We start from the raw sequence: 23868 nt of genomic DNA, 5'->3' as shown, positions 1-23868 counted from the left end.
AGGCTGAAGGCCCTGGGTTTGTCCAGCCTGGAGAAGAGGAGGCTGAGGGGAGACCTCATGGGGTCTGTGGCTGCCAGCCCAGGGGAGCGAAGGGGCAGCGCCGGTCTGTCTCCTCTCTTTGGGGACCAGGGACAAAACCCCAGGGAACAGCGTGAAGCTGCCAGGGGAGGGTCAGGCTGGGTGTCAGGAAGAGGTTCTGTGCTGAGAGGGGGGTCGGGCGCTGGCACAGGCTCCCCAGGGAAGGGGTCCCAGCCCCGAGCTGGGCTGAGGGCAAGAAGCGCCTGGACGATGCCCTCAGTGCCACCTCTGACTGGGCTGGGCTGTGTGGAGCCAGGAGTTGGGCTCCATGGCCTGGTGGGGCCCTGACAACTCAGGAGGTTCTGTGACTCTTAGGAAATTGAGTAGTCAGGTTGCTTGTGATTCTCCCATGCGCCATCATCCCAGGGCATTCACTAGGCATTGCAGTGCCTGCTGAGATGCGAAGGCCAGTGAAGAGTTTTCCTGACGTTTGTAGAGGGAATGAAGGTTCTGGAAAAATACTCTAGCAAGTTAGGGATTTTTTTCAAGAAATAAATGATAAAATATTTGCTTCGTTGATTTAAGATTGAGCAGTGCCTGTATAGCATGCGTGGTCGGGACGATTGGAGCGAGTACCGGCTAAAGAACGGCAAGCCTCGCCTCGGACTCGTCACTAGCGAGCAGAGGAACTGCAGGCGCCTCCTCGGAGCCAGCTGCTCGGGGCAGCCCGGCCCTCCTGAGCGCGGTGGGCTCCGGACCCCCAGCACAGCTACCCCCGGAGGAAGACACGCAGCACCGGTGCCGCAGTTGCCCGGTGAAAGATTTACACCTGGTTTATGCCTTCTTTCCCCCCAGGGCGCTTCCGCCTCGCTGCTGGAGCCCCGGCCGCGCGTTGCCACGGTGAAGCACCGCTACGGCGGGCGGGGCGGCCCGGCCGCGCTCAATGGGAGCCGAGCCGCGGGGTGTGCCCGCCAATGGGGGCTCAGGGGCGGTGCCGCGCCGGGAAAGGCTGGGCCGGGCTGGGCCGCCGTGGCAGCGGTGGGCGCAGCGCAGAGGTATGTTGCGGTCAGGCTGCTCCGCTGCTGGCTTGGGGGTAGGCTGGTGGCGGGCTGGTTCTCTTAGGGGGGTGGGGGTTCCTCGGCCGCGTGTATCGCCTTGGTGCCAGTTCCCCAGCTGCGCGGGGGCGGCGGCCTGGAGGGGCCCGGCTGGGGAGCGCGGCCCGGAGCTCGGCCTGGGGGCATCTCTTGCCGGCAGGCCGGGGCGGCGGGCGCTGCGCCGTGCCGAGCCGCTTCTCGTCCGCCTGGCCGTGCGGTTCGGCTGTGCCTCCTCCTCGGCACGCAGCGGGCGGCCGGGGCGCAACTTGTGCGTTTTCCTGCGTGCCCGTGATGGATGAGATGACTTCTTGCCCGGGGCTGGAGAAGCCAACGCCCTGTCAGCGCCGAGATCCTTTCTGCGGGCAAAAATAAGCCATTAACTCTTGCAGAATTGCATACCCTGTCAGAGTGAGGTGTACCTTCTTGCTCGGGGGCTGCTTATTGATTGCTTATATTTGCTCAGAACACTATGTGATAGAAGCCCTAAGCTATCCCCTCACGGAGCTGGTTTAGCAGCATAGCTTGTCACGTAAACAAAACGGGTAGGAAGAGAGCTTTAGTAAAGCCCTATGAAGTTAAAATTGTGTCACACCTGCTATGTTATATCATTGCCCAAAAGGTGATAGTGATGTTAATACCTAGTCTTTCCTTTTTTAGAAGTGCAACTTCACACTATACCTTTCCATGCTTCAAAAAACTCCATCAAGATGTTGCAGGCCTGGTGTTTTTGCTTTTCTCTTTCCTAGTAGTTATTCTTCGTCCTGGTTGTTCCCTCACCTTCTGTTTTGCAGAAAAGATTATTTCAGTTCTCTTGTGTTTCATTTTGTTATGCTCATCAAGCATACTCATTTCATTCTGCTTCCATGGTTTGGGCCCTGAGACTCCTTAGCAGCATCATCTGTCCTTGGTGCATGGTAGTTCTATGACAAAAGTGATCCCAAATCAAGGAGAGGAGCCTCACCTAAGATGCGTGTGAAGAGTGGACCTGGACTAATAGGGTCTTCTGTTGGAAGGAAGCTGGGTAAAGCCACATATAAATGATAATTAGTGCTTTCAAGTGAGGCTTGGGTATAGAAAGGCTTGAGAACCTTTTGTCATCTTCAGTTTATGGGAAATTCCATAGGATACGGAAGTCCTTTCTACAGTAGAAAGGATGACCTTGTAGTCCACTGTGAATTTGTTTTGATATTTATCACTTCTGTCTTTGTTTTGCTGATTGTCTTTGCTGTTCCCATGCATCTCTGTTGTCATACCTCCCCCATGCAGCTCACTAGTGTCGTATTTTTACCACGGTGTTTTTTAATATAGAACCTTAACTGCCACCAGCATTCATCTGACTAATCTGTTTAATCTGAAAAAGTAGTCAAAGTGGTCAGTACATCAAAATCAATGATTTGCACCATTTTGTAATTAATTCTTTTTCTATGCAACATGGAAAAAATAAATGATCTAAGTTTTCAGTCATTAAGGCAACAGCTTTCTATACTGAGTGAAGATTCTAAACTTAGGGGAATCTCTTGAATTAAGTCAGTTTGTGGCTTCATTGTAGTGACTAACTTCTAAAGAAGTTGATTTAATGCTTCTTCAGAAACAACAGGTAGGGTTTTTTTCCCCTATTATTGTGGTTCTTGCAAGTAGCATTAACTGGGTGCTATAGCTCTTTATGATTGCTGATAGCTGAATCAGAAGTACTGGTACTGACTGCTTGCTTTACTTAGACAGCTGCATCTTTCTCTGTTTTTTTTTTTTAATACTGTCTATCAAGATAAAAGTTTAAACCAGTCTCAGCATTGCACCCCTTTTTCAACACCAAGTGAGCCAACTGTACTGCAATGGGATTGAGACTGAGAGTTAATTTATATCTACAAAGCTACAGAGCACGTGGTGCAACCAAGGAGACAAATAGGTTGACATCTTGAGTGGTAAAAGCATAGTGTGACTTGGCAGGCTGGATGACTAGCTGTGGCTAACTACATCTCTTCTGTGGGGTTTTGCCTAGTGTTCGAGTAAGGATGCCTTAAGAAGATAACTATGGATAAATATATTAAAGTGCGAAAGATTGGAGAAGGGTCCTTTGGGAAAGCCATTCTTGTAAAAGCTAAAGAAAATGGCCAACACTATGTTATTAAAGAAATCAACATCTCTAAGGTGAGTGATTATTGTTAATTGCTGATGCATTATTTTTGTATTCCTGTATCAAAAATAACATCATGTGAATAATAATAAAAAAATCACTCTTCTCTTTTTGAAGATGTCAAATAAGGAGAGAGAAGAATCAAGGAGAGAAGTTGCTGTGTTGGCAAACATGAAACATCCGAATATTGTCCTGTATAGGGAGTCATTTGAAGGTAAGTTATTAAGTGATACTAGGTGACTGTGCACTACTTACTGCACATAGTTTGAAAGTCAGCATGCTTTCTCCCTTTAATCAGTCTTTTTCATACTTTTATTACTTGCTTCAGTTCTTTGGGGTTGTGGGTTTTTTTACAATTCCCCTGCACACTTAAAAATAATGGCAATTAAAAAAAAACCTGTAACAATTACACAGAAAGATTCATGTGTCTTCTTTAAATGCATCAATTTGGATTGACACTTAGGGATTATGTTCTTTTGTTTCTCCTGTGTCTATGTCTCCTTGAATACTTGTGTCTGCTGTAATGACTTGAATACTTCTATATGCTAAATATGAATATGGGTAAATCCAGGGATTGATAATCTGGCAAGAGTGATTTTGTCTGGCGGCCTGTTGTCTTAAAATGAAGTCTTCAGTAATTAAAATCATGTCATTGCTTTTAGAGCTGGAAAAATAAGTGGGACTTTTTCATCAAGCTATGGAGGAAGGAAAAATGTAATTTCACATTGTTTTCACAGTGAATGTATCAGAAGATGAGCAGAACAGATAAAAATTCCAAGACCCTATCATATAGGTGAAAATACTATTAAGAAAGCTAAATATTTGAGACACTATTTAGGAACACTGCTTTATTACTCTTTCCTCCTTTTCTGCTGACTTCTGTATGTATTTTGATTTGAGGCTTTTACTTTTTCTATTAGGCTATAATTGTGTGCCATAGTCGTATTGCACAGCCACAAGCCATTTATAAAGCCATGCTTCTGCCTTCTCTGTAACAGAGGCATACTCTTTAAGTTCCTCTTATAAGGTAGATCCTGTAATCTGTAGTTCAGAGGACTTCATGTTGAATTGTCATTGCTAAAGCACATTGGCTTTGAACATACTCGTCTGGTTTATAAAAGAGAATTATTTCAGCACCAGGTCTGTAAGAAATCCAGACTCCCAGGATCACCTTTTAAAATAATGCTGATTAGAAAGCTTAGCCAGGGTACAAACAGCTGTAAGCATGAAAGAAAAGTCCTGGGTTTGGAGTTTTGAAAGACAGATTTCAGAAGCATTCTGTGGGATTTCAGAAGCATTCTGTAGATAATTTTAATTAATTTTTCACTCTTTTTAGACTCTTAAAGTTCCATGAGTAATTCATACAGTAAGAGATTTTCTTTTGAGCAGCATGAGATAGATTTCACGTTTTTATTCTGCTCTTCTCAAAACCATTCCTCATACACAATTGTGGTTTTGGGAACTTGCAGTTTGCTTCTGCCTGATCTTTTTTGTTTTTCTTTTTTTCCTCCATCCTTAACTGGAAAAGATTACACTGGGGATCCAAACTGAACCTTTGCATGAAATGTGTTCCTCTTGCACAGGGTTTTTGGAAGTCTCCTCAAATTAAATTTAAAAATGAGAAAATAATTGTTTCCATCTATCATTGCCTCCTGGAAGTTTAGTTACCATTCTTCAGTCTCTGAAATGAACTGTTTCTCTGGTATGAGGGCTGATGAGTGTTGCTCTCTTGCACTTAGTGTGGGTAATACCTTGTCCAGGTAAAGCTCCAAGAAAGAATTGGGCAAATAGAGCTGATTGAATTAGAAATTAAGATCACTGTTTTTAGGGTGTATGTGGGGGGGTGCTCTATAGGATATTTGAAAGCAAGTTATAAAATGGGTTTATATTGCATTAATAGATGAGACTTTAATTTCATTGTGATTTTGACCTCTATTTTGGGGCATTGGTTCAGAAGATGTCTCTCTCCATATCAGAATAGTCTGATGGTACCAGAAATGAGAAACTCAGTAGAACCATCACTTAAAATTGGTTTTGCCTTTTGTTTAGTTTTATTTTAAAATGCTTTTGTGTTTTATTTTCCAGAAAATGGCTGTCTCTACATAGTGATGGATTACTGTGAAGGAGGAGACCTATTTAAAAAAATAAATGCTCAGAAAGGAATCTTATTCTCTGAAGATCAGGTAACAACAGCAAACTGCTACTGTAGTGTTTTGTTGCATGATGTTTTTTCATGAGTTTTAAGTTATTTTGGTTCAATTTGGTAGATACAGTTGCTTAATCTAAAAGGAGGTTCTCAAATTGGAATTCCTGTTGCCATCAGTCACAGTAGTACCTTAAAAAAAAGGAAAAAAAAATAACCTGACAGTCCCAGGGATGTTAATTGGGGTTGTATCTGTATCTGTAAGATGCTGGGAAAAAAAGGTTGGATCTCTTACAAAGCAAACCAAATCTGAGAAATGAAAAATACTGAAGGACAACACAAATGTTTTTAAACTTATGAATTATTTATTTATTTATTTTTAAATACAATGGCATGGGATTTTTTCCTTGATTCTCATGTATCATAAGGATATTACTTAATAATACTGATTTTCATTTATCATAAGGATAAAAAACACATGCTTTGTAAATATAGCAGTATGAAATATAGCAATATTTACATTTGTTGGGGTTTAACCTGGCAGGCAGCTAAGACAACTACACAGCTGTTTGCTCACTCCACATTCCCAGTGTGATGAGGGAGAGAATTGGAAAAGGAAAAAAATGCCAACCTCGTGGGTTGAGATAAAGACAATTTAATAGGGGGGAAAAAAAGGGGGAAGATTATATAAAATACAGAAATCGTGATGAGCAGCACAATTTCTTACCACCCAAAGCTGATGCTCTACCAGACACTGAGCTGTCCTACCCACCCCCAGTTATCAGCTGAACGTGACGCCGTATGGTATAGAATATCCCTTTGGCCAGCCTGACACAGCAGGTGTCCCGGCTGTGTCCCCTTCCAACTTCTTGGGTGCCCCCCACCTTCTCACTCTCAGGCCAGTATGAGAAGCTGAGAAGTCCATCACTGCTTGGCAGCAACTAAAACATCAGTGTGTTCCCCATATTGCTGTCACCCTAAATCCAAACCACAGCACTGCACCAGCTGCTAGAAAGAAAACGAACTCCATCCCTGCTGAAGCCAGGGCAAAATCATTCAAGTTTGTTTTTTCCTTTAGGAAATAAATTATATTGGAAGATTTCCTTTGGGAAATTTCCTTTAGGAAATAAATTATATTGGAAGATTTTGTTTTTCCATGATACTGGTTATAAAGTCATTTATACAATGGGAGAATCCAAAATTAATGAGAAGATTTTATATACAGATTTGATTTAATGAGGTTATATAACGTAGGATTCAGATTTAGTTAGAACTGATGCATTCCTTGTTTATCAATTGGTTTTGTTTCTGTGGTTTTGTGTCTGCATCCAGCAGAGTCTCAATTTACCTGTGGCTGGACAGACTCAGTAGTGTGTTGGGTCTGGTGATGGTATTTAGAATAGAGCAATCATGAAATGTTTTGCATGTAATTTGTAAAACACTGCATTTTTCTAAATTGGGATCACTTTTAATAGAATAATTTGCAATGAGAAAGTGAAAATTACACCTTGTGTAAGTCTTACAATGTAGGTACTTCTGCGTTGGGAATGTGAAACCACTATTCACATGGAAAATTTCTAGCCATTAGTCCCTTTTTATATTGTGGTTTTTACAAGTTTATTAAGAATGGGCTTTGTCAGCTTGATTGTAACTTTCCAGTTATATGTTATTTGTTGCTTTTCTCATTGAAATCCACTTTGTACTATTTTTCTTCTTAAGGTAAAATATATAAAACTACTGGATGAGAAAAATGAGTGGTTTTTGTGAACAGCAGTATGGCTTTTCAGGACTCTTGGTTGGTTACCTGACTTCAAGACTTGTATTGGTTACAGCAAAAGAACAATTATTAAAGACCAGAGTCCCATATCTTAAACATTTAAGCCAATCAAAAGCCTATTTCATACTTTCATAAGCTTTATAATATGCAAGGAAGCTAGTAGTCTCTGACTTAGTATCTAATTGGGTAATAATTAAGAAGTTTGCATTGTAGTGACATTACTGTCATGTTTCTAATTATTCAGTGGTATGAGTGAGGACAGGTTTGGGGGAAGAGGGCAAAATCTTGAGTTACAGTTATAAAACTGACTTGGTAGTATCTTCAGTTACATAACCAGGGAAGCTTTCAGATCAATAATGATGCTGATGTCACATTTTCTGTTGTACATAGATTCTGGATTGGTTTGTACAGATCTGTTTAGCACTAAAACACATACATGATAGAAAAATCTTGCATCGGGACATAAAGTCACAGGTATGTAAGTAATTATTTAAGTAAATTTACTTCCCAACTGTTTACATTCATATCTTGCTACTGCAAGTTAGTCTTTTTACATAAACCCTTATCTCTTCAGAATTGTCTGGAGGAGGTTTATATGTTATTTGTACAGAGATGAGACTTTTGATGAAGCTGCTTGAGTATTACTCATACTTACACATGGGGACAGAAAAGGTTATATTTTAGAATGTGTAACAGTGTTTCATTTTGATGAGGTAGCACTAGAATAAGTTTGGTGTTTCATAGCAGTCAGTAACACCACTGCTGCTGACTTCAGAGTGATTGAATGGTAGAGAACTTCATTCTTGCCCAAACATGCTGAGAACAAAAAGTGTGCAGTTGTGTGAATATTTTAATTAACAGCCTTCTTAAAATTTCTGTATCAAGAATATTTTTTTAACCAAAGATGGAACGATACAACTGGGAGATTTTGGGATCGCCAGAGTTCTTAACAGGTAACTCCTTTTTGATCCTGTTTTCTCTGACTTAATCTAAATCCCCTTAATGTAGGAAAACAGAATCTGAGCACTTCATGGGAGTTAATTAGTTATTAACACTTCCTGTTTATTCCTTAGTACCGCCGAGTTGGCTCGCACTTGCATCGGGACGCCATACTATCTGTCGCCTGAAATATGTCAGAACAAACCTTACAACAACAAAAGGTACTAATAAGGGTTTTATCAAACCTTTCTGGTAAGGAGGAGAAAGTGAGTTCTTGTGAAATCTAAAGCTGTTCTGTTTGTATGATGGTAAACAGCCATTAGTTCATCTCTTGCCCAAGAAGGCACTACGTCTCGCTGTGTTAGTGGGATGTGAGCGCATCTGTGCAGTACAAAGCAATGTGAGCTAGAGACGTCTTAGCTTAATGCCCAGAGTTCTGGATCTAGCTGGGTTCTTAGTTATTTCTCTGCTTTTGCCGATCTACACAGTAGCTGTACTGCCTTAATTTACACAGTATGAATGTGAAACCATCTTAAGGATGAAATCGGAAACACGGTAATTGGATTCTCTAAGCACATGCATAGATCAGTAGCACAGCTTGCTTCCCATAACTAAGTCAGACAGATACCTTGCTTATACGTCTTCTGTCCTGGCAGTAGGCTGTATCTGGTAACAGTATCCTTAATGTAATTAACGTGGTTGTTATCAAGTTAGTCTTCTGCTGCTGCATCCATTGCTGTGAGTGCCTTGTATAAATCTCAGTTGGTTTCTTAAAAGATAAAGGTTATCACAGTTCCTTGTCCCTTCATTTCTCCAGTTTATTGTGGGAATTTTTATCCAATGGTGTTCTAACCAAATTCTGTAATCTTATAATGAGTGAGGGTAAGCTAAGTCAATGTTAAACAGAGTAAATTGACTTTAAGATTTGTACTTGCTGAACTGGGTGGTGGTTTTGGTTGGCTTTTTGTTCAATTCAGAGACCTCAGGCTCTTAAAGAAAACAAAAGCTTTTATCCATGTGTTGCATAATTTCTTAATTTTGGGGTGGGTGGTTCAGATTAAAAGGTCTAAATGGAATCTGGAGCCAAAATAACCCCATCTGGTTTTCAGGTTGGGTTTATTTTCCATTCTTGAATTCTTATATCTTTTATTGTTGTTTGGGGTTTTGGGGTGTGGGAGTGTGGAATATACAGGAGAGCTTGTAGGTACTTAAAATACAGCCTTTTCCTTTTTAAACATTGACTTCACAGATGTAAGTTACTTGGCAATGTCACACCTGGAAGTAATTCTCATGTATTGTTCTCTTTGATTTAGTGATATCTGGGCCCTTGGTTGTGTTCTCTATGAAATGTGCACGCTTAAACATGCAGTGAGTAGAAACTTATTTCATTAAAAGAATAGTCATTTCAAACAAGAGGCTTTTCCTGATGTTATGCAAATGTGTTTTAGTTGATAAAAGCTTTTCTTTTATCAGTGACTGTTTAAAATTACCTTGAATGTTTTAATCTCCTTTTCCTATTCAAACCACCATTTTCTGTCTGTGTTTCAGTTCATGCCAATCTCTTCAGAAATTTTAGCACTGTGTAGTTTCAGTGAAGGCTTAAAATGTACTGTGGTGAGAAAAAACCAAAAACATTGTTAGGTGCTGTAACAAACAATCCTGTGACTAGTGTTCCTTTCTTTCCAAAAACGTTATATTTTCATTGAAAGTCTGGATTTGGACTATTGACTTTTGTACAGATAGATTAATGCATTTCTGTTTAGAGCAGAAATAGTACTTCAACTCACAAAGTGATAGAGTTGCTTTGTTGTGTGTGGTGTCTTGAAGAATACATCTTTATCATCCATTTAAATAGATATTTTTATTAAAAGAAGATGAAAACGTGAAAATCAGAATAATTATATAATTATTTGGTCCTTAATTATGTGTCATTCTCAGTCTAGATATGGAGGGAAAGAGTTACTTGTTAGCAAAATTTATGTCTCTGGTATGAAATATCTGTATTATGATGTATTTATAATCAGGATGCTTGGCAGCAGATTATTTTAAACTGCTGTTCTAAACAGTTGATGGGCTTGAAAATTAGTTTTGGTATGTCAAGGCAAGGGAAGGTGTGTTGTTCTTTTCTTTCCCTCATCATCTTTACACACAGTGACAGTAAGTTACAAGTAATAACTGTTTTCTTTCTTGTGTGATACAGTTTGAAGCTGGTAACATGAAGAACTTGGTACTGAAGATAATCTCTGGGCCTTTTCCTCCTGTTTCTATGCATTACTCCTATGACCTACGTAATCTGCTGTCACAGCTGTTTAAAAGGAATCCTAGGAACAGACCATCTGTAAACTCCATATTGGAGAAAAGCTTTATAGCCAAACGGGTTGAAAAATTTCTCACACCACAGGTATGGAGCCATCCTGGAAAGGACAGAGAAAGTAAAACCACAAGCACTGCTAGGGGACTGTTTTGTGACATGAGCTGGCCGAGAATTTGAAGTGAAATTTGGCAACTATACAGAAATCTAAAATGAACCATGCATAGAATGGGGTCGATGCTCACGTTAACTTGCTTCTGGAGTCTTGGCTAAGTTGAAATGAGGTAACACAGGCCACCCAAGAGTCACACTAAATTTCTTTTTAAAAATTAGAGTAGTTATGCCAATAATGGTTGAAAATTCTTAATTCCTCTTCATAGTAATATTGGTGGTAGGACACCGAATAGGTGAAGTTTATAAACTGGTTTAAATTTCAGTGACAGTAAATACTACTAGTTAGATGCTTACTGGGAGTGGCACACTCCTCTGAAAAGGAGTTTTTAGCTTTATACATAAATACTGTTGGGTAACTGTTGAACTCTTTCTTAGCTTATTGCAGAAGAATTCAATCACAAAATCTTCCAGAAGTTTGGGCCGCATGCTGCTCCAGGTGAGTAAGTATGTAGAGTGCTTTTGCTTTCAGCTCTGGCAAGACTTCCTCTTTCTCTCTCTCTGGGTTTTTTTTTTTTTTATTTGTTTTGGTTGGCTGTTGTATCTAATTCTGGAAGTTTCAGGGGAAAAAGAGAAGGAAGTGATTTTCCGTTCTCTTTTGGGGAGCTGGATCTATGTAGAGTACAAATGATGCAAGTATAAACTGTGATCCTGTTCTGGTTTAGTTGTACTTTCTTCTCTTGCATTATACTACGCTTCCAAAGTCTAAGGAGATGCTGAAGACTGCAAATAATGGAAAGAATTTATATGTTGTTGTATGGTGGGTTTTTTCCCTCTCACTAATGACAAACTGTGACAAATAACAGTGCTTATAAAACTGTAGGAAGTTCTATTAGAAATCCCAGTATTAAGCCCTGTCTTTAGCCCAGAGTAGTAGAGTTTCTACAGCTTGTAGCAAATTAGGTCTTTTTTCACTTGGTTAAGATGGTTTCCATTTTCCTGAATTGTTTTACCCTTTTTTTCGTAGATTTTCTTTCCGTCCTTTTATTTTGCTTCCTTGTCATTACCTGAAGCTATGGCAAGTGCTTTGGTGTCTTTTGATAGGGTTATGTTGGTGTTTCACAGCTGTCCTGCTATTCTGTAGTAAGAGAGCCCTACTAGCACAGAATCAAATCCCTAACTGTGCATAATGTCAAGAAGACAATATTCCTGAATGCCACTGTGGCTCTTCCAGCAGCAGCATCTTCTGCTGACATGTTGCAGACCAGTGTCATTAGTGGAAGGAGGCCAATCCTCTCTGTTCCAGGAAGACTCTTCACTGTGTCCACAGCAAGCAGATAATAAAGCATGACAGCTGAAATAAGCTTCAATTCTCTAGTTTCAAGTGAAGTGGTGAGAATGAAAGGCTTAGGGATCGTGTGTTCTGCTGTTTCTTATCAAGAATGACATTTTGAAGAGCTGTCTTGGACAACTGGGTATATTGCAGTTATGCATCAGCTCATGAGAAGGAAATGTTAGCAATTCACCCCTTTTCCTCTAGCTTTGCTCTTCCAGGACCTTGGGGAAAGGAAATAGAGTACACTGGCCAGCCTGAATAGCTGTTAAAACAATTCCATTGTGGGTTGTTTTTTTCCCCTTTTTAGCTAAAAGACCAGCTCAAGAACAAATATTGGCTTCAGTTTCACCAGCTCAGAAAATTACCAAACCTGCTGCAAAATACGGAGTGCCTTTAGTGATCAGGAAGTCTTATGATGCACCTAGAAAGGCTAATGAGAAGAAGCCATTAACTAAATCTAGACAGGTAAGAAGCTAAGTTTTGCTCATACCTTATTTAAATGCTATGAAAATTACTGTGCATTTCTTTTCAAAATCCCTTTTGTGTAGATGCATGCATCTGCAGAGAAAGTGCTAGTAGTTTAAATGCTTGGTTGTTTTTTGTTTCCTTGGTTTTAATGTAATGATTTTTGGAGACTGCTGCCTAAGGTTTGGTTTTTAATTCCACTGCTGTATTAGACGTGCTTTGCATGTTTTCAGTTCTTCTGTTGGTGTTGACCTTTCTTAAGAATATTGGAAATCTGTCAGATATACCAAGATCATTGACTGCATGAAGATCTTTGCAACTTTCTTCCTTGTTCTAGAATAATCTCAAATTTCCACATCACAGAAAACCTTTTTTTAGTTGTTTTCTGAAGTGGTGTCAGCCAGAGAAATTGTGTAATTGGGTGAGGAGTTTCTCAGACTTAATTCCATGAGCTAACGAGAAATAGTCTTCTGTATACCATCATACAGTACTTCTGATCTTCCAGTCATCATCTCTCTATCCACCTCTCTTTACTATCCACCTAAAAACCCCCTAAAATCCCTGAGATACAGCTTACCCTTGAGTTTCAAAAGTTGTTGGAGGTTTAAGGAAGTACTCATTGATCACACAGGTTTTGTTGGCTTGTGATGTACACTTTGGAAAAGAGAGCAAAGTGTGAAACACACAGACTTCTTGTGTGTCCTTGTGAGCCCATGAGGGCTGTATGCTTTAGGGTTTGATTGTGCAACCTTCTGCTGCTCTTCATAACCAGTTTTACCAGTTAACACCAATTCAACTTGCATAGAGACTCAAAATAGCCAGGAAATACCCTTTTGCTGTATGTAAGGATTCAGTAACACTACAGTTTTAAGATATGTGCATTGTGTGGATTGCACCTACTGATAAGGCATAAGATGCAGGATAGAAACAATGACTGCAGTGTCATATAATTTTCTTCTCCTTGCTGCTGTTCCAGGGTGCTCTGAGCTTGCAGCTCTCAAATGGTTTTTCAGAGGAGCATGTAACAATCATCTTTAAGTGATACTAAATTAACTCACTGTAGTTGAACTGCATTGATTGAAGTCTCTGAAGGCTTCCATTTTCTGAAATCCTTGATTTTCAAGTACTCCTTTGATAGTAATTTCTTCTGCCAGTGTAAAATCCTATGAAGCTCTCTAGCCTGGTATGGTCAGGAAAAAAATGTTTTGAATAGTAACCATCCCTTTTTTGAGAAGACTTGAGTAAGCAGCGTGGTTTATTACATGTAGATGCTTCTTTCCCAGGTATTCAGTAGTAGCTGCGTTCCCTTCCATGGGTAACAACCTTAGGTACCCAAGTGTAAGAGCCTGAGGCTAATGCTGCTCTCCAAATCAGAGAATCTTAATATCTGGGGACCCTCAAATACTTATAATAGGAACAGATTGTAATGCAGAATGGTCTTACCCAGACAAAATTAAGACAAAAAAGGTTTAAAAATTACTGCCTTCAGCTTTCAAGACAGAGTTTACAGTAGATGATGAGAAGTACAGTAGCATTTACCCCAAGACCCTAGCAGTGCTTTTAATTTAAAACCTCCTGAGTAATTATTTTAAATTCAGTTTTGCACCTACTAAGTTGTGGGTTTAAGAGGTTTTGGTTATGGTTTTTTCTGATTGGAATTTTTCTCTCACTGTGGCATTGTGCTATCTATTTTGAAGTTTCACCTTTTATCCAGACTTTTTCAACTCCAATGAAGAAAATTAATCCAGGGGAAGAAAGGAGGAAAACGTTTGAGGTATCATTAAATCACCTGATGATTTTCAGAGTAGTGAAAACCTAACTGCAGAACAAGAATGACAAAATAAAACCATCAGACATTTCCTTCTTACCTTTTTTTCACAAACATTATGCAACACTGATTTTTAAGTTACTATTCTTTAAAAATCTTTGTGGACATAGGCCAGCAATCAGAGCACTAACCTATCTTGACAAAAACTGCACAGATTAATGGTTCACTAGTAAACATCAAATTATGTGCTTATTTTTCAGGAACCTTCAAAAAAGAAAAAGTTTGAATTGCCTGAAAAAGAAAAACGCCAGAGAGATCAGGTAGACAATTCTCGGGCTTTTTTCTCACCTGTAGTAATTTTAATGAAATATCTTTGTGGTCTGCTACACGTTGTGTAAGAATACAGAGTAGTTCCATTTCCCAGTTACTAAATGTGTTTAATCCTTATGCACTGCAGGTGAGTTTCCTGAAGGCAGATGAAATGAGAAGATTGGAAAAAGAAAAGGTAAAATACGTTTAAAAGATGTGAATAGTGAAGTTCAATTTTTACTTAGTGTTTCCTTGAATTATGTTTTCCTGTATTGTTTTCTCCTTCAGATGGAACGAATAAACAGAGCCAGGGAACAAGGATGGAGGAATGTGCTTGGTTCAGGTGGAAGTGGTGATGTTAAGGTTGGCAGCAGATGCAGAAATGTGGTGTAGTCTGTTTCCCCTCCTTTGGTTACCTGGCATGGTCTTCTCTTTTCAGAAAGATCTGCTCTTGGAGGTCAATTCTTGGGCCTACCCATTATTAATCCATGGTCAATTTAAGGCAAACTTTATAACAAACTCTCTTCCCTGGCTTTTTGGAGATCGTGTACAGCTTTGATTTTTAATACTTAATAAGCTTCTGAATCTCTTCTCTTTCTGCCAGCAATGGTTTTCGTGCACCACCTTTTTTTTTTTCCACTCCTGCTTTTGCTACTTCTCCTGTGCTGAATCTCTGCATGAACAGCTTCTTTCACATTCAAATTTGTTCTTGAATTCTTTTGTTGAAACCTTTTTCCAGGTTCTCATATGATGATAGTGGGCCTCTTTCCCTGGTGTTAAACACCTGCTTCGAACAGCCTTTGGTAGTTAGCATGTTTATAGCCACTGGTAAATTGTTCACTGGGGGGTGAGAAACGCTGAGTAAGCTATTTTTTTTTTAGAGCAGTACACTCTTTAGTCCCTTGCTTCTTACAGAATTTAATCTAAAGCCTATCACAGTTTCTTTTGGCCTGCTTGTGTTGTAGTTTCATGAAAACACAACTATTCTGGAAAGCAGCCTCACAGAGTTATTTCAAGGTCTGGATGCTTTCATCAGACAGAGCCAGGGCAGGAATTTAAATTTTGCTGTGGTGTAAATCTGTTTGATAATAGAAAATGGATTAAAACACAGCTATTTGTTTTGTGGTTGAGTCACATCCTGGATGTGTTTAAAAAAAGGGTAGATCAGGTACTTAGAGGTATGGGTTAGCATAGGACAGGAATGGTTGGACTTGATGGTCTTAAAGGTCTTTTCCAACCGTGTGATTCTGTGTGATAAAAAATCTTAGAAAACATGTTTAGTAGGGTTTTTGTAAACAAGTTCTGACCATGCAGTAGAGCCAAAATGAACAGTGATTTTGGTTTCTGTTTCTTGTACAAGAGTATGAGAAATACACAAGTGTTTGACTAGTTTTCAGTAGCTGTTTATTAAGTATATCCTTTCAAAATAGGCATTATCTTTGATGGGTGCCACACATCCTATAAGTCAAGTTTAAATATAAAAACAAACTTAAGTATACCAGTCTTTAAAAACTACCAGGTGCTGATTTAATGGTAAAATCTAAAATGATGTTTTAGTGCCTGTGCTGTCCTCCGCTGTCCCTCGCAAGGTGAAACCAGCAGGCACCAATGCAGGCTTCCATACCACACCATGTATTGTTCGTTTGGATCCGAGCTCTGTCTGTTCCTGAAAACAGACCTGCTTCTGATTTCACTTTGAGAATTGTGTTGGAAGGTCCTTGTACAGTGCAAACATCTGAACTGTTCTGTTGTAGTTACAGCTGCCTTGTTATCAGGAGTCTTAGTCAACTCGGGATACAGATTCAGTGGCTGTGGATATTTTCACTGAGTGTCACTGGTGTAAAATGTCATGAGACATGCTTTAAAATTCACTGAAATGTCTTCTCCAGATTGCATAGTTACAAGTCCTACTGCAGGCCACCAGGTTTTCATTACTCCAGGCTTCCATGTGCTACTACAGTATCCTTTACTATAAGGGTATTCATTACCCTTTTCCTTTCTCCATCATGAAAACAGTGCATCCAGTAACTCCCTGATGATGCTGTCAAATAGCATTGTTCAAGCTTTCTGATAGTTTTCTTCAAAAGCTGCTGTGGGGTCACACTCTGCAGGAGTTTCTGCTTCTCTTTTGGGCTTGGCACGTGTTTCTGAGGGAAAGTAGACAAAGAGATGGTGAGGATACGGCTTTGGGATACAGCAGGGGCTGTAACTGGTGGGCACCTGCTCATAGCATTCGTCCAGAGACTGATCCTACTATTTCTTTAGATAATCCTTTTGAAAAGTGAGCTCTAAAAATGATAGGCAAACCCTTGAGTAGTGTCTGAAGCACCTCTGCCTTCTGTTTGTAGAAACCGTAGTCTGGTATAGTGCATTATATTTATTCAGGTGAACAGCATACCTGCATATTTGTTTGAAAGCTGGGATAAATCTTTCATGTGGATGATGGGGAGTATTGATGGGTGTTGAGCAACTGAAACTCAGAATGTGAGCTAAATTCCATTGTCAAACATCATCTGTTCAAGGACTTTTAAGCAGGCAACCTTAAACCTGTCACATCTGCACTCACCTATTTGAGTTTATTTAAAACACTTAAAGACTGCTCTGGAAGGGATATTGATATTATCATTAAACAAATTCTGTAGGTTCACTCCCATGGGCTATTTGGCTGCTTCCCCCAGGTTTAAAGGGACTGTTTTTTACGCATGTGCTGACAACCTTAACCTTTTTTTGCCAGTTTTACATTTTCTGCATCCATCCTTGGCTACTCCTGTACACAGCTGCTTTGCAACATTTTCTTTTCTTTATTTATTATTATTTTCCCCATGAAGGTTCTGTAGGAACTCTGATTCTTTGAGAATAACAGAGATAATTTGCATACAACAGTGGCTTGTTGTAGATGCTCTCCTGATCTGAGGTTTAGTAAGGAAGCATCTCACTTGTGGTGGTGCAACCAAATTACAGGTTGGTAACAATGGGGATCCACAGGTAAATCTGCACTTTGTGCTGTTTGGTGACTTAAGTGTGCTTGATTCCAGCTTTGTGGGAAAAAAAGGGTGTTTGGCTACAAATCAGTCAGTACCTCTGTTAGCATGGTATCACTTTTAGCTTTTGTGCAGTGTAGACCAGCTGTCTCCAATGACACTGTAATGGATTTGTTACCAACAACTTCCAAAATGTGTGACACGTGTTACCAGAGGAAGGTGAGATGCTGTGTTACTTTGCGATGCTAACAGAAAAAACAGCTTTCAATTTAAAATAGGGGCGTGCCAGGATTAAAACTAGGACTAATTCAGCCTCTGTTGCAGGACATAGTAATGCTTTTATTTTGCTGAGGAGGTGAAAATTTGGAAGGGCTTGTTGAAAGCAGTGTTTGAGATTTCCACCCTACCCCTTCTGATTTCCAGGCACCATATTATGGCGGTGGAGGTGGTGTTGGTCCTTTTCCCGTGTCTTCCAGAGGACAGTATGAACACTACCATGCTATTTTTGACCAGATGCAACAGCAAAAGGAAAACATTAGAGTAGCTGAAGAGAGGGAAGCCAAACTGAGGGCGAAAATACAAGGCCGAGAAGTTGTTGAAAGGTATGGCTACCTTCCACTAGAAGCTGCATGTGGTCTGTTCTAGATGAGAGCAATTAAAAGTTACTGTACGTATTTATCTACAGAGGAATTCCACCTGGAATACGTCCAGGAGTTCCTAAGGGGCCTGCAGGTCATCACCATTTACCTGATGCTGGTGCAGTTAGGAAAAAAATGAAAAGATTGAAGGAGGTGTCTAAACAAGCCAATGCAAACAGGTTGGACTGTGATAATCCGTAAATCTGTCCCTACGTGTTAGATGCCTGTTCTGTGTCTCGTTCCATTTCGTAGTCGGACGTGTCTCAAAACCCCTTTAGCCATTGGCACTGTGCTGTCTGTTTCTGTGTTAGTCCCCTGCAGACTACAGTTCTCTTAGAACCAATGGAAACCTTGGCTTCCCCCATAGTGGGGAAAAGCAGATTGCTAACAACTAACTAAACTAGATAGCAGGCAAAATTCTTGGCTTAATGCACTTGCAGATAATATTATAAGCCTCCTCCTTTGCTTTTTTCATAGTTCCCCTTTTTGTGTTACCTGCCAAGATGCTTCCTTCTCATCTCATTCTGCTTTCTCTACATCTCACTGCTTGAGACTCCAGCGTAGGAGAGTGTCTAGAACGCTCCCAGTATTGCTAGCTCCTGTTCATCCATCAGTTGAAATCTTGAGGAGCTTTCTTCACAGGGGTACAAATGTGTTACAATGGTGTGCAGCTTCTCCTTTGGTGATGCTTATTCTTTACAATTACTAGAAACTGAATATTTTATATATAAAATTATTGTATATAAGTATTGATTTTATTTTTTATGATTTCACCTCTTCAGAACTTCTCTGGTCTCCTTAAGATCTGTTAATGTTGCCCAAAGAACTGTGTCTGCATTTGTGAGCAGGAAATGGGAAGATAACTTTTTTCCTGAAGTTTAATATGTGACTATTGCTAACTTTCCTAGAGGGACAGATTTTCTCATGCATTATTCAAACTCCTGCAGATCCAGTGGTGTAACCCATGGAGGAGAAAAATGGAGTTAATGTGAAGAAAAGAAATTGGCCACAGAAAACTAATCTTATTGAGTTTTAAGATTTAATGTATTTTTGTTTCGTAGATTTTTCCCCCTATTTTAAAACAGCAATAACATCACACATTACAATTTTGCAAGCTACAAGGTATATTTTATTTCATTTACACCAATTTGGGCTGTTGTGAGCTAATTCAAAGTCCTCCTGGTACACCCCACTATTGGAAGATCTGTTTTCCCAGCTGATCTAGACTCATTTTCATCCTCCTCTGTTTATTCTCAGTGCTTCGCACAAAATGCCACGATTCCCTGTCTTGCTTAGATTAGGAACCATTCTTTGCCTTGCACATTTGACAATATCAAATAATACTTGGCTTGAACTCAGAAGCTCTGAGTGAAAATACTGTGCAGAAATGTCAAAATAGAATTTATTTTTATTATCTTTATAAACAGTATTATCTTTAGTCTTCAGTTGAGGAGCTGTTTCTTAGTGTTTAAAGTGTGGTAAGTGTTTGTGCTTTGTTATCTAGGAGCAGTTTTATTCTCATAGCTAGCCGAGCTGGAGGTAACATAAAGATAAGTGTTCAGGATGTGTAGCTCAACCAAAGTTTTTGAGTAATTGCAGCTTTTTTAAAAATAAGCAATTTAGGGTGTATGTAAACATTGAGAAATCCTCAAGTTGCAGTCTTTGTTTACACTACTGATGCTAACAAGTATTTTCAATGCTAATAATCTTTAGAAATTGACTCTTGGACAGAAATGCAGCCCATAAGAAATTGAGTTGAGCTGCTTAGCTTTAAAGCAGGGAAAACCACTTACATAAAATTTAGTGAAAATAAATTTTTCTTGTGAAATGGGTTTGGGGTTTTTTTGTTTGGTTGTTTTTTGCTTGGGCAGCAACCTGTCCTCCAACACTGTAAGGTAAGCTTCAGCTATAGGACACGAATTTGGGCTGATTCCACTTGAGTTCATATGGAATGAATTGTTATAGTAAAAGCATTGCAGTGAGTCAAATGTGTATACAAAAATTATCCTTTGCTTGTTTATCAGTAACACTAGTGTGGATCCTCTTCCCTTTTCAGAGCAGCTATGGCATTTGTTTTCTTGTATCAAAGTAATTTTATCCCTTGTCTTCCTCTTAATGAATTGTAACATAGGGAAATATTTCATTTCCTTGTTGCCTGTGCAGCAGGTAGGTGAGGGAAGAGAAAAAAAGATGCAAGGATGTTTAATTAGTGTGCTAATTCATTAATGAATTGCTAGCAACAACACCTCTATTCCAAAATGGTTCTTTATTTAACTCTTTCAGAATGATGGGCTATTGCTACCAGCCCATTCCAGTTACTTCCTGCCTGTTACTGGATCCCCAAAGTCAAACCAGGCAAGGGTTTTCCTTGGGAAGGGGGGTTGCTGCCTCATTCCATCACTTTTTTAATATCTTACACCATTTCTCAGTGGGTTTTGTTGGGGTTTTTTAATACCAAGCTTCCCCTGAGTCTGCTTCTAACCAGTTTTGTAAGAAACTGGACCTTCTGCAAAATGTTTGCATGGATGTAGTAGGAGACTTGTCAGGAGCTCAGTTAGGGGGACTTGAATGTAGCCTCCTTATCTGCCCCAGGAGGTCCCTGACCTGGGGTAGAACATGTGAAAAAAACAACAATCTTGTTCTGACTAATTCGAAGATGGGAACATTCCTTCATGGTCCCTTTAAAACCAAACAGAAATTCCCCAGAACACTCTGATAATACCAGCACTGTATTAATTATCCAAGCAGTAGAAGCTCTTACTCCAAACATAGGTAGGCCTTGAAAGACTGCTGCAGTACTGACCTTACTGACTGGCTCATGTGATCAGTTCTTGCTCATCTCTGAAGGAAAACTGTGAAGGAAGCTTCTTGCTCACAAACAGTAATGAAACAAGCTGAGACACTTTCAGGAACAATCGCACTAAGATGGTGTTTTCACATTCATTTTTGTTTTGATGACCAGGATCTGGAAGGACAGAAAGGGTGTTTTGGGTTTGATTGAAGGTTTTTTAATTGTTCGTTTACCTTAGTTGAACCTGTTTTCCTCTATTCTGTGGAAGTCTGACATGTATTTTGGCTGATGAAAGGCATTTTCTGAAGATGACTTACTCATAGAAAGCTACTTTCTTTTGTGTGTCCTACTTAAAATAATTGCAGGGGGGTTTCTTGAGTGTCATCTTTCTGAGACTTTCATCTTGCTTGCAATTACTCAGGCAGAAAGGATGGATAGCTGCAGATAGAGCAAAGCAAGTTGAAGAATTCTGGCAGCGAAAGAGAGAAGCCATGGAAAACAAAGCTCGAGCTGAAGGACACATGGTATGGAATCTTGTCTTCCTATGTATATTACTGTTTCAGCATGCTTTATGAAAATTAGAAGTACCATTATAACCATGAAATGCTGGCTAAATATTTCCCTTAATTATTTAAAAAAAAAAAAAGGAGAGATAAAATGGGAGGTAGGTGGTTTTTGCATTTTTGTTTTTGATTTTATTAACGCTCACAGAATTGTGCAATACATTTCTCACCACTGTAAGTTTATTAACAAAGGAAATCAGCTTTTTTTGCATGTGTCTAACCTGACATCATGATTTTTAAAACGTTCATTTCATTTTTTTTCTGTTTAGAGTGTTGAAGAGTTGGTTAAAATTAAGCTTTGTTTAGTGTTGAGTAGCCTGAACTGAAAATGAAGTTTGATTAAGCTGATATAGATAATGACCAGATGCAGTAGTGTATTACAAACACCACGTTCTGCTTATTGAGAGGTTATTATGAAGACATCCAGCTTTGTTGGGATTGGGGTTTCTAAAGCCTTTACTCTTTAGAGATTAACTAGTGGACAGTGTCATGAAATATTATTTGTTCTTTCTGCTTGCTGTTCTAAAGTCAGTATTGCTTTAGGAAGTTTGCATTGCAGTACAGCTGTCTTAGAAGTGACTGATTTGCACTAGGACTTTGTGTTAAACTGTGTTGTAACAATGTGAAGAGTTTTGGGGTTTGAGTGCTTCCTCACACTGTTCAGATACCACTGTGTCATGGTATCACTGTCAGCTGCTGAAATTAAAGAGCTGTGCAGCATAACAGTGAGGTGAGACCAACTGCAGAATTATAGAACCATCTCCTGAGCTACATCTGAATATCAGATCCTGATTTACAGCCACGTCTTTGTTTCAGGGTTTATTTCACTTAGGAATTCATAGATACTTTGATTCACTGCTCTGATGGTTAAGAATCCTTAGCTTAGTGTATATGTTTTAAAGCACGAGTCTTCCACTTCAAAAGGTGGCTTGTTTGTTTAAAAACCTCTAAGACCAGTATATTGTTTTGAAAAAATGAACAATTCGTTTTAAGCCTGTCTCTTCTTAGACAAGTCCTCAGTAATACCTGCTTCCATTTTGTTCTTGACTCTGTTGGCATTAAATGTATGAGATCAATAAATGCAAGATACCCAAGTATTCAGGTTCATGTTTCTCTAACGCATTCCGCTGAGCCCGAATGTTTTAGTCTTAATTGGCTGCTGTAATAAACCAGGGAGGTCACTGACCAGCTGTAAAAGTAACTTCCAGGTGTTTAACACATGTAATTCAAAGCCAGGATTCCAAATTCATGTACTATCATTTGCCATTGATAGTGGAGAAATTCTCAGCAGGTTTCTTCTGTGTGTGCAGGATTAAAATTTGACTAGCTGGCAGGAGTTTTCCTGTGGGGATGGGACTGTTGTCCAGACCATGGTGACCTGAGAGGAAAAATTGTTGAGAATCATCAACTAGCATGCAGCTTTTTGTTGTATAAGGACTTGTAAGTCAAATGACTTACACTAATTTCCCCAACTTCTGTTGTAGTTGCTCTTGATTTTGATTTTTAAGTGGCAGTCTGAGGTTTGATGATACTTCTATCATAACTTAAGACAGCTGCTGATCTAATTTGCTACTCACTGTATCTGTGTGGTATTGTAAAACATAGAGCCCTGCTCTTGGGAAATGTTAATGTATGCAGATGAGGAAAAGTTAACAATCTACAGAAAGAAAAGCAATTCTCAAATCTTTCTTCAGTTTCTTGCTTGTGTAAGTGCAGTGATGTAAATCTCCTTTATTTCGATGAAAATACCTAAACGAACTTGAATCCCCAGTCACTAAACCGCAGAAGTGAAGAAATAAGCTCATTTTTTGCTAAGAGAGTATTTATCCAGAGTATTTGGCTTCAGTCCTCCCCATCCAGAACTTAACTGGAGCAATTACTGATGGTTCCCTACGCTAAAGCTTGAGTAAGGTAAAGCCCAGGTGTTTTATAAGGCAGAAGGTCTCTGTGACTATCCCGTGCATGCTTACTGTCATTATTGTATGTTGAGTTAAGAGACAAAGGTATTTTTCACCTGTTCAGCAGAGGCTTATAGCAGTGCATCATTACCAAAATAATTTCAACATTTTGAATTTTAATCCAAGCAGGAAACCTGGAGTTGAATGATTCTTGTGCTGTTTTGTATTGGACTTCCTTCAGGGTTGGAATCCTTTCGGTGACAGTTGGGGTACTGAGCACAGCACCCTCACGAGACTGTACGCTGTGAATGCACGTGTAATAGGCATTTAACACAGCTTCTTGGATGTAATATGTATAATGAAGTATTTTATTAGGTTTTTGAGTTTGCTACTTATCATGTATTTTAAAGTCACCGTTGTGGAAGAAGCTTAATCTAAGAATGTTAAAAGATTCCACTTCTATTTTAGGCTTGGCTCAACAATGGCAGAAATACCAACTCTGTGCCATAATTTGCATACAATACAGATGTAGAAAAACTCATGCCCGTTGGAATTTAGGCTTTCTAATGCTGGAAATCATCAGAATCACAGG

The 23868-nt window shown here is 39.5% G+C and overlaps 1 protein-coding gene across 1 annotated transcript in view; it reads left to right on the top strand.

Annotated features, from left to right (window-relative positions):
* The first annotated feature begins 1039 nt into the window (after positions 1-1039).
* The window catches only part of NEK1 (NIMA related kinase 1), a 39232-nt gene continuing 16403 nt past the window's right edge, over positions 1040-23868 (top strand). Inside the window, exons 1-18 of the mRNA XM_084263581.1 lie at positions 1040-1073; positions 3112-3260; positions 3364-3460; positions 5332-5429; positions 7557-7640; positions 8052-8119; positions 8240-8326; positions 9419-9473; positions 10306-10506; positions 10966-11026; positions 12171-12328; positions 14043-14102; positions 14357-14416; positions 14554-14601; positions 14694-14768; positions 17810-17988; positions 18072-18203; positions 21237-21339. Coding sequence (XP_084119707.1) covers positions 3144-3260; positions 3364-3460; positions 5332-5429; positions 7557-7640; positions 8052-8119; positions 8240-8326; positions 9419-9473; positions 10306-10506; positions 10966-11026; positions 12171-12328; positions 14043-14102; positions 14357-14416; positions 14554-14601; positions 14694-14768; positions 17810-17988; positions 18072-18203; positions 21237-21339 — 1683 coding nt within the window. The 5' untranslated portion in view covers positions 1040-1073; positions 3112-3143. The remainder of the gene's footprint in view (positions 1074-3111; positions 3261-3363; positions 3461-5331; positions 5430-7556; positions 7641-8051; positions 8120-8239; positions 8327-9418; positions 9474-10305; positions 10507-10965; positions 11027-12170; positions 12329-14042; positions 14103-14356; positions 14417-14553; positions 14602-14693; positions 14769-17809; positions 17989-18071; positions 18204-21236; positions 21340-23868) is intronic.

This window comes from Gallinula chloropus (genome assembly GCF_964237585.1).
Source record: "Gallinula chloropus genome assembly, chromosome: 4".
Classification (NCBI taxonomy): domain Eukaryota; kingdom Metazoa; phylum Chordata; class Aves; order Gruiformes; family Rallidae; genus Gallinula; species Gallinula chloropus.
The sequence above is the reverse complement of the archived record's forward strand: the minus strand, read 5'-3'. Positions and strand labels throughout refer to the sequence as shown.